The sequence below is a fragment of the Nicotiana tomentosiformis genome, chromosome 1 (genome assembly GCF_000390325.3).
Source record: "Nicotiana tomentosiformis chromosome 1, ASM39032v3, whole genome shotgun sequence".
In the NCBI taxonomy this organism is placed as follows: Eukaryota; Viridiplantae; Streptophyta; class Magnoliopsida; order Solanales; family Solanaceae; genus Nicotiana; species Nicotiana tomentosiformis.
The window spans coordinates 73,113,656-73,124,529 of NC_090812.1; the positions used below are offsets into that span (position 1 = coordinate 73,113,656).

Sequence of the window (10,874 nt, forward strand, 5' to 3'; positions counted from 1 at the left end):
TAAACCTGTAATAATGTCCAAACCAAACAGGTAAATTCTTACAAAACGAATATACTATGCATAAAATGCTAAGGAATGAAAAGGCTGGGAAAAAAAATCAGTTCCATTAAATGACGATGGAAAATTTCCACCACTTGAAAGTCGAAGAAAAATATTATAATGTAAAATTAAATTACAAAAATGTTAAGACGCTGAATAATTTAGACAGAGACTTTTGAAGTGGGATAAATTTTCAAAGCTTGAGAAAATTAACTATATAGTTTTGCATAAACACTGTGTTTGGAATAAATACATGACATGTATTTATTTTATACACTTCAATCACTTCACCATAATTAATTGTAGTGCATTTTTACCTTAATATTTCACTTAACCATGATTAACTATATAGTTTTGTATAAACACTAGGTGTGAATAATTTTTTCCCAGCACTCAGTGTTGTATTAAGACCCTACAGCTAGATGGCCCAGTGTTTAGACAAGATTTCGAGTGTACAGACTACAGAGCTTTGGCTCACTGGTGGAAAAGTACCAAATCTGGCTGAAAAGGGACAAATTCAGTCCTTCACCAAAACATAAAGCCAACTTTGCCCAAAGATTTCATATACTATCAATTATTTGGTTTTATTCAAGTTTGTTGCCAGCCCCGGGACCGCACATCCACCCCCTGTTCAACTTTATCTATGGCACATAATTTCCTTCTGAGGCATAAAATTAGCAATCAAACATAGGGTACATTTGAAAACTAAGCCAGGATACACGGGAATACTTCTACAGCAATTACAAACTCAGCAAACAAAACTCTTCCACAAAATATCTTGAAGCAGTCTCTCCTTGTGGAAAATAATAAGGCTTCACAAATACCTGCAAGAAAGAATGGAGGAGCATTACTGTCATGTAATGTCAAACAAACGAAAACACAAATCTCAATAGAAGTTCAGAACTGCCTTTCCAGAATGACGATATACACATTCCAAGTAGTGCTCATTTGTTGAAAAAAAAAAGAATTGTTAATTAAACCAAAGAGTTTATAGGTCTCTTCATAACATTATTTGCTCTCAATGACTAGATTAGCTAGGAAACACTCAGTTCTTGGTCAAGCAGAGTATGGACAACAAGTAAATATCCGAGAGTTGATACTTAAATTTGAGCATCAGATACAGCATTTGACCCATCAATATGCTACGTAAAACCTAATTCATTACAAGGACTTGAGACAAATAGAGAACGAGGAAAATAATGATTTTGTTAATTAGAGAAAATAACTGGTGTAGAACAACTGGCAGGAATTAACTTGTGCCAGTACATACTCCTGTCGCCTCAAAGGACAATTCAGAAACATTTCATGCTACATTATAGATTCTCTTATCTTTTTTTCTTTATTCAGGTACGACGCAAGAGAGAGAGAGAGAGAGAGAGAGAGAGAGAGAGAGGGGGGGGGAGAGAAGAGAAGAGAACAAGAAAAGTCAAAGGAGGTGGCATGATAAACATGGCAGTTGACAACAACTGCCTCATTACCATTTTCCAGAAAACAATTGCTAGATGAAGAGCTTTTACCTTAAAACATCAGGAGGATCAAACCACAAGTATATCCTAAGGAAACAAAGGCAAGGAACTGAGTCCTAAATTCTCTGGAATTCCCATCATTACGTTAAGATTCTGCAAGGCTTGACCAGAAGCTCCCTTAACAAGATTATCAATCTACAAAAGGTAATTGGGAGTTTGAATTTAGTAAGCAACACCAAATCTAACCAAAATATCACATGCAATCTATAAAAACATGCTGCAAAACTTACAACAGATACTATTATTGCTCTCCCAGGAATCCGGTCTGGAAATACATTCATGAGGCAGTAATTTGATCCCGTAACATGTCGAGTATAGGGAACTTCTTTGTTCTTCAGCAACACCACAAATTTTTCATGCTGGAGAAGATGAAATACAACACATATATCAATCCTAAAGGGAAAACATAACCTTTTCTTATGCATATGCAGATGAATATCATAACTACTTATCTTGGACTCTAAAGATAACAGAAGTGCCCTCCACTTGCACACAGATATATAAATATCTCAATATCTTTTGGTGTGGGGTGAAATGTTATATACAACAACAACTACGTCCCAATCCCAACACTCGTTGGCATCAGCTATATGAAGTGTTATATGTATTGCTATTAATTCCAGCAGTGCTATTGTGGTCAAACTGGAAAGATGAGACTTGAGATCCGAGTACAACTTCTTTTAACAACAGTACTTATAAGGAGAGATCAGCTGTCAGATAATTCATGCATGGCTAGTTGAAAGAACTGGTTTGATCCAGACTAAGCTTTGATTACATTTGTATGAGGCAGACCTAATAAAGAACCAGACTAGTCATACTTCTCTTGAAAAGGTCATTGACCATAAAATCCAAAACAAATGCAGGTTTAATCACCCACAGCTAAGATATCACCGTGCTTGGTAGTTGTAGCTTTAGCAATTAAAACCCCAAGTTTACCTTTCTTTTATCGACCTTCTTAGACAACAATCATTTTTTATTCCGATTTAGCAAAAACTTCTAAAATTATGCCTTCAGATTGTATAATAAAAATTTAATATAAGTGTAGTCTTTCCAGCTATTTTTCTGGTTCTAAGGTTGCTGGTACTATCTTTCTGGTCTTTGTTGTTGTTACTGTTCTATTGTTTCTTTTCATCTTCTTGAGCCGGGGTCTATCAGAAACAACCTCTCTACCCCCAAGGTAGGGGTAAGGTATGCGTACACACTACCCTCCCCTTGTTGTTGTAGTCTTTGCACAAAAGATAGATTACGTGGTTTCTCATAATTACAAGAAGACCTCGTCACAAGTTACAACTACAAAAGGTATCTAAGGTCAGTGAGTAGCATGAAGCCACGTACTCCCTCTTTTAACAAACTGAAAACTCTTCCTAATTTGAAAAGGGAAAAAAACACTTGGGATGTGACATCATATGCAACCACAGAATACATTGAAAACAGAAATAGATTGAGGATTTTACTAACTGGAGAAATGGAGTTCTATCGGGCTGAACTGCAGAAACAAAAATGGTAATGAAATCCATGAATTAATCGCTACCCAGGTCATGCAGCGGAAAGTTCATACCTCATAGTAGTTAACAAGGCGATCTTTCAAATCCTGAGTTGTCACCCCTGGAGCCATTTCCACATATATAGTAGATTGCATACCACGGCTCTGTAGCACAGAAAATAACGCAGATAAAAACACAGACTAAGAGGAGGACCTACTGAGCAGCGCAAACTAGACAAACTTGAAGAATGTTCAGCTATTACCATTGGCATAAGATGTGGAGTGAAGCTAACAGTAACCTTTGAATTTGCAGCTTCTGATAATCCTTGTTCGATCTCTGGCACTGTGAATGAAATCAGAACTCTTAATTGTAGAAATTACACTTGATAAGAATTTTCCTAAGCAAAACTCAGGAGAATGGAAATTTTGTCAACAATGAACTACCCGTTTTGCAAACTTCTGAAAACTTGAGGTATATCACATGATAAAAAGAGAAGACATAAACAACTGAACTTCATGCAGAATCGAAGTCACTCAACTAAGACCATTAAGTTAAAAGCCTCAGTGTTTCTCTGATATAAGAATACTTCTAAACTAAAGTCAATTACAAAATAAATCGTAGTATTCATCAAATAATAATTGTTGTGCTTGACGTGATCTGATCCTAGTGTATTGGTTAATAATAGTCTTTCATATTACAGCAAAATACTATTCCCACCATTCTAAGAAAGAATCATGTTATTGCTATTTCAAAAGCCAGATGAATTTTGTTTTTTTTATTGTATAAATACTTAAAATATCTTTTATATTTTAAGTACCCTCTTGCCCCACTTTTAAGGACAAGAGTGGGTTGCTCCAGTGGTGAGCACCCTCCACTTCCAACCAAGAGGTTGTGAGTTCGAGTCACCCCAAGAGCAAGGTGGGGAGTTCTTGGAGGAAGGGAGCAGAGGGTCTATCGGAAACAGCCTCTCTACCCCAGGGTAGGGGTAAGGTGCGTACAAACTACCCTCCCCAGACCCCACTGATGGGATTATACTGGGTTGTTGTTGTTGTTAAAATATCTTTTATCCTTTCCTGAATTGGTTCAACCTTCAGCTTGGGCTGACAGAGTATCATGTTAGGGTGAGATGCTATGCCAATAATTAGTAATCTTAATGTAGCAATTAACTTAGTAAATTTCTCCATTTAAGAAATTAAGAAATAATAACTATAACAATTCATTATTTGCATAGCGGAAATGGATTACTGACCATGCCGATGTCTGGTTATACCATAAGAATGTATTCCTTCGGCTATTTCAGTGAACAAATTTGCCTCCTTTGCAGCACGACCTTCAAGATAAAGTTCGAGAAGCTGGTTACTACTGCTAAAGTAGTACAAGTGGCTGTCATGACTAGGAAAGGTTACGAAAAAGTACAAACCTGCTCCACTAACACCAGATTTTGAATCGATAATTATGTTTCTCACTTCAATGAGGTTGGACTGCAATAATAAAGACAGAATCAACCAAGGAAAGGAAAAACTAAATACATTAGCATGAGCATTATAGCATCTGTGCATCAAGCACCTTAAGCTAACAGCAAGGCAAAAAAAGCATGTGTTCAAATTATAAAAGGCCTATTTTAGTTACATTTTGTAAAAGAAGCTGACACAAGTAAAAGCCATTTTTCTCAAGAAAGAGGGATCGTAAGATTTTCAGAAAATTGTAGCAGACACTCGTGAATGCACATTTAATGGAAATTGCATCAATCTCAGATATCAGAAACTGGAAGAACAACAAAACCGACTAGTCAAACGCACTTTCTACAAGACAGGCCTTCTAGTTCACCTATATTAGCAACTTAAACTTTAGTCAGGTACTGGTTCAATTGGTATCTGTTGTTTACTAAATTACGATAAAAATGGGCTTCTGGACGACTAAAACATTTACACAAACATTGAAATTTCTTACCTGGGATGTTCCAAACTTGCTTTTGGTTCCAAAGATTGGAGATTTTAAAGGTTAAAAAGGACTTAAGTAAAAGTATGAGATGAAGGTCAATAAAAGGTTATTTCCGAGAAGCTTATTTTCTTCTTATAATTTTAGAAGGAATTATTCATTTAAATTTCAGATTTTCCAACAAAGGAGGCCTATATAACCAGATACTTCCATTGTCAAAAACTTTTGACAAAACTCACAATGCAGGCAATAAAAGATAGGCTTCGGTTTTCAACTTAGATGCAAACCTTTATCAAGGGAATAAGAGGAAGTTGAACAGATGTTGGATAACAACCAGGATTTGCAACCAGACGTGCACTTTGAATTTCTCTCCTCGAAATCTCAGTCAAGCCGTAGACTGCTTCTTGCTGCATCAGTCGAAGAATACTCATTCAAACTGCTGAGCTTATATTGGCCACAAGGAGATACTCAATATTTGTACCAAACATGAAGTTCCTCTTTTTTCATTTTTCTGGAACGAGGGAGAGAAGAAATCGACTACTCTACCTGCAAAGCCATTGCTTTGTGAGGCTGGCCGTACCATTCCTCATACTCAGCAATATCACACAATCTGAAGTCCTACATGACCATGATGATGACAGTAAGTATAGAAAAATTTTGAGATGCAGAGAAGTATAACAGAAGTATAAACTGAATGCATACCGCAGAAAGATCAACAATCTTTAGATTTGTGGGAAGACTTTTGATAATTTCCTGCAAAATGTAACTAATTAAAAAAATAAAAACTTATATACAAGTCTCAAGATCTCCATTAGAAATTATGATAGGCAAATGAAACCACTCTTCCTTCGATAAGAGGCTGATTGATTTTGGGAAATCTGAGATATGGAATTGCTACAAACCTGAGTTGTACCATGTGGCAAACAACAAAAAACAGCATCCACAGCAGAGAAATCTGCATCCTTAACAGCAACCAGACTCGGAAGATCCTGAATGGGAATGGTTGATAAGGAAAAGATATAGAGGAAGTAAAATTAATACTTCATGGTCTAAATTGAAAATGCACAATCCTTCCCCTCAGAAAGCAAAGAGCATGAATGAAAAATGATCTTACAAAATTCTAATAGAAGAGAGAGATATAGAAGAGACTCAATCTCCTTCATGATTCTTTCATATAGTCAGAAAGTCAAGCAAAAAACAAAGATAGCAAAATAGATCCACAATTACTTGTCCAATATTTTCCTACTTTTGAGTCCTATATGAAATTCAAAAGTAATTCCAAAAAGCATAAGAAAGAATACAAGCAGGTGAATATGAAGATCCATACTTGTGTGACCAGGTGAGGAAAAACTGATTCTATTGATTGGCCAGCTTTCCTGTCAGCGGTCATCAAAGTAATCTGAAAATGTGGATGATTTGCCAGGAGTCTAATAATCTGCAACAAGTTTTATACTTGTCAAGCGAAAATAATAGATTGGAGGGATGGTCATGATACATCTAATGATATATGAAAACAAGAGCATGATGTAACCAAGCAAAAGTACCCAAAATGACATGATAGCACGCACTGCAGAAGGAGAACATTAACTTATCTGGATAAATGGGTACAGAAAAGCGCCATTAACATTTTAGCCACACTGGGTTCTTCAGTTAAATTACAGTGTGTGTGTGTGTGTGTGTGTGGGGGGGGGGGGGGGGGAGATTATTCTCTGATTCATCTTCGAAGAGTTTTCCCATACATAATGCATAACTTTTTCTAATCGTTATCCACACATACCACTTAACTTCTAATGCTCAAAAGTAAAAACTCTCCTCTCGAGCATATCATGATTTAGAAATATAAGTATCTTCTTCCACTATGTAAGATCTCCAAAAACGATTTGACTACCCACACACAAAGTTTTAGAAGAAACCGTAGATTCATTTTCCATATCGTTCCCTGATAGATTTCACCATCTTCAATCTCTTTGAAACATTATAGCAATAAAAGCTACTTGTCCTCTTAAATATTAGGAACCTATAGCCTGTTTGGCCAAGCTTCTCCAAATCCAAAAGCACATTTTTTTTCAAAAAAAAAAGTGCCTTTTTTTTCAAAGTTGAAGTGTTTGGCCAAGAACAAAAAGTGCTTTTGAGTAGAAGTAAAAGTAATTTTGGAGAAGCAGAAAAAGTAGCTTCTCCCTAAAAGCACTTTTGAGAAATGTACTTTTGACAAAAAGCACTACTCAAAATAAGCTGATTTTTGAAGCTTGGCCAAACAAGCTATTAAACTATCTTGGTTGTTTTAACAGCACGCGACGATCATCAGTGTAGTGGAAAAGGTTACTTTCCCGTCGTACCTTAAACCACAAACCTTGCACAATCCAAGTTCAGAACAACTACATTAGCACTGTGAGTGTTATCAAAGGTGCGCTTAAGCACTGAAGCGAGGTTCAAAACATGTTGAGCGCTTCGCCTCATTTAGCGGGCGCCTCAATGTTGTCATCAAGGCTCTAAGACATACGTTTCCTTGCCAATGAGTGTAAGGATGAAGAAACGGCATTAACCAACTGATATTTCACTTTATCGTAAATTTTTCTCAATTCTTTTGTCCATATATTTGGTATTCATGCTTATGGATATTAGTCTTGGACTACACATAAATATTTGTAGTTTTTCTCCATTTGCGCCTTCCTTCACTAAAACCCACGCTTTATTTGCGCTTTGCGCTTAAAGCCCCAACAGACCTTAGAGCTTTTTTGCGCTTTTCGCCTTTGATAACACTATCTCAAACAATCAGAGTTTGTCTTGAAAATGATCTTTTTTCGGTTTTACATCTAAGCATGTTTATTGAGCTTAGTTTTAAAAAGTATTAGGGCAACATGTAGATCTTGCTGCCAAGATGATAGCAATTTTTAAAAAGCATATGAGATAGATAAAATAAAATAAGGGCAAGAAGCGATCTCTACCAAGTGTCAGTTTTGCATTTCAGTTTTTTGAATTGCTAAAAAAACTTATGTTTTCAAATGTAATGAAAAGAAACAATGAATCGCTACAAAAAACTACTCTCTCTGGTTCAATTTATGTGAACGTCCTTTTTAGTCGAACTCTTCAATTTTAGGTTTCCACTATTACCTTCAGTCAGTGAGAAGTTTTCACAACCACCCAAATGGTATAGCATTTTCAAGACCACACGTGTCAAAAGTCTTTTTTTCCCTTAAACTCTGTACCCAGTCAAATAGGTTAACATAAATTGAAACATAGGGAGTAATTCTTAGTGCACGAGTAAAATAAACATTTATCAGACATCATCCTTCAAGCATAATGTCGGATTGCGTTCAAAGAGTATAACTTTAAGACTCGTTTGCAGGCTTATTTCTTTTCAAAATTCACAGAATGAAAATCAAACAATCAGAAATTGAACAATAAACTGAAGCGGGGCCCATCGACAAAGAGCAAGATCAAAATGTGCAGACCTCAGTACCAGTGTAACCACTAGCTCCAAGCACACCAATACGCAATTTGTCCAGCTTGTTAGCTTTACCCTCCCCAAACTGCAAGCCTTGCGCTGGTGATGATGTCGCCATCGATGTAGCTCTTATTCTGAACTTCCCAACCTTACTAACCTTCAGTTCCCCCTGCAAATCGCTTCACTAATCAGAAAGCAGGAAAATAGAAAGGTGCATTTCATAAAGCTAACCCTAACTAATTATGGACTCGATTGAGATTTCAGTTGCGAATTAAATGAATGCGGATTCAAAATTGAGCATTTAGATTGTTGTACTTAACCTGAATTTTCCAAACGGAAGAAGCTCCATTGAAGTGGCTAGAACTGAGTGCAGCCAATGAAGAAGACATTGGAGATTCACACTTTCAGTATGAATTTCGCAAAATCAGGAAACAGATGAGTAAAGAGTATAGAACTGTCTCTGTGGACGAACGAATATATAAAGATCAATTGACCCGACTCCACCTACTCCAATTTTAGACATGTGATTCTTGGGCATATATTAGTACTGTGTTTTGATTGAATATATTATGAAAATGTGAAATAATTGATGGGTAAAATAGACTATTTAATTCATTAGCGTGAAAGTATAATGAGTGAAGGAATTAATTGGGGGAGAGTTAGATTTAAAATCTCTTCAAAAAAATCCATATACTACTAATTAATTAGTGGGAAATATTTTTATTTTGGTATACAATTGGCTCGAAATAAACTTAAATGAAGTGAAATGGTGAAGGGAGATTCATATAACCAATTCCAATTTGTTTGGAATATGTAGTTATTGTTGTTGTATAATAAAGTTTTTTTAACTCCTTGCCATTTACTGCAAGTGTGTTGATATTATAGCGGAAAAATCTAAAATTATTGGCCAGAAATATAATTTGGTGGGGGAAAAAATCTAAATTTAATTTGGATTAGTTAGCTAACGAAGCCTTGGTTTGGTGATTACCAAATTCAAGTTAGCGGTGTTGACCAAAAAGTCTCAGATTTATATTTTTTATTATCAAAATGTAAGTTAATTGTCTTGTTTACTAAATATTTGTTAGAGAGACTCCGTCTGCATTATTCGGTATTGTGTAATATATATCTTAAACGAAAAACTTATTAGTTAAATGAATAACATACCGATAAGAAAAAACTGAATATTGGATTTAATTGTTGGAAAAAATATTTTTATTTAAAAAAAATGTCAAGTTATTTTATAGGACAGAAAAAGGGAATAATTTTTTTTTTGTTGCAATACTAATATTTATTTGAGTATTGTCCGTTCAATTAAATATTGTTGAATCTTCAGCAGAAGAATATTAGATATGTGGTAGGTTTAGAGACGGTTGTTTTGAATCTTTCTGGCTCAATAGTATTTGTTAACTCAAAATTTTATTACAGGAAAAGGCTGTAAGATAGTCGGAGGTGATTTATAGTACGATGTGATGACCCGCCACGTCACCATGCCACATAGGCACCATTTGGCATATATTAATACCATGTGGAAGCTTACGTAGGAGAAAAGTTTTTATTTGTGAGAAGATTCTACAGAAGTATGGATATTTCCTTTGAAAGACTCTAGATGCTTATGGATTTGCTATGAAAGTTCTTCGAATCTTCTAGGCTTGTAGAGAATTCTAGAGAAAGCCATTATCTTGTAAATATTAAGGACTTGTGTAACAATTAATATTTACACTCTAGCCCGTAGGAGACTAGTATATAAAGGGGGTCTTCATTTGTAATTAATCAAGCAAACAATTCAAATTTTCTCTACTACAAAGCTTCATTTAACAATTCTCTTGTATTCTTTCTACCATTCTCTTAGCGATCTTGAGTGTAGTAAGGCTGACCTGGCATAGCAAGAACGTCAGCAAGTTGTGCAAGATCGTGAGCGAGGTGTGCCGCACGTGTACTTAGTTAACGACTAAGGGCGTGACAACGTGGTATCAGAGCAAAGGTTGCAACTAAGGGAATGGTGAACGACGGAGAAATTAACGTTGTCAACACCCAAGCCAACGTCATAAGATGCTACTGGCAAGAGTGGTCGTAACAAAAAGAGAAATGCCACCAACAAGAGCCAGGAGGTGCCATTCGAAGTTGTGTCAAATGAAGGGCTTACATCCCAAGAACCATCTGCCACTGAGGCGAGCGAGGATGAAGTGGATGTCCTGCCCGAGGACATCTCGCTCGGTAAAGAGTGGGTAATGAAGATGAACGCGGGGATGGACGTCGTGGAGATCTTTGGACAACGTTTGGGGAAGGTGGAAGGCACCCTTAGCGTTCTTGAAGGGCATACCCTTGAAAAGATTGAGAGTATCCGAAATGACTTGGAGGGATGTACACAGACCGAGATGGAACTAAGGCAAACTATCACTGCCTTAGAGTGCAGACTCATGGAGGCTTTGAGTACTATCGATG

General features: G+C 36.3%; 1 protein-coding gene across 1 annotated transcript; it reads right to left on the minus strand.

Moving 5' to 3' along the window:
- Positions 1-575: 575 nt before the first annotated feature.
- On the minus strand, positions 576-8,947 carry LOC104115972 (probable N-acetyl-gamma-glutamyl-phosphate reductase, chloroplastic). The gene is made up of 14 exons (XM_009626719.4): positions 8,753-8,947; positions 8,440-8,601; positions 6,315-6,422; positions 5,890-5,976; positions 5,690-5,740; positions 5,534-5,605; positions 5,275-5,394; positions 4,470-4,530; positions 4,299-4,379; positions 3,312-3,391; positions 3,124-3,213; positions 1,796-1,924; positions 1,557-1,700; positions 576-863 (listed from the first exon to the last, which is right to left on the minus strand). Exons 1-13 carry the CDS (start codon positions 8,819-8,821, stop codon positions 1,593-1,595), a joined length of 1,218 nt encoding a protein of 405 aa, XP_009625014.1. The 5' UTR covers positions 8,822-8,947; the 3' UTR covers positions 576-863; positions 1,557-1,592.
- Positions 8,948-10,874: the final 1,927 nt, after the last annotated feature.

Excerpts from the sequence above, each read along its gene's own strand:
- LOC104115972 (XM_009626719.4), bottom strand. The coding sequence starts at position 8,821 with ATGTCTTCTTCATTGGCTGCACTCAGTTCTAGCCACTTCAATGGAGCT. Across the intron at positions 8,602-8,752 it reads CTTCCGTTTGGAAAATTCAG|GGGGAACTGAAGGTTAGTAA; the intron begins GTTAAGTACAAC and ends AGCGATTTGCAG. Across the intron at positions 1,925-3,123 it reads GCCTTGTTAACTACTATGAG|CATGAAAAATTTGTGGTGTT; the intron begins GTATGAACTTTC and ends CATCTTCTCCAG.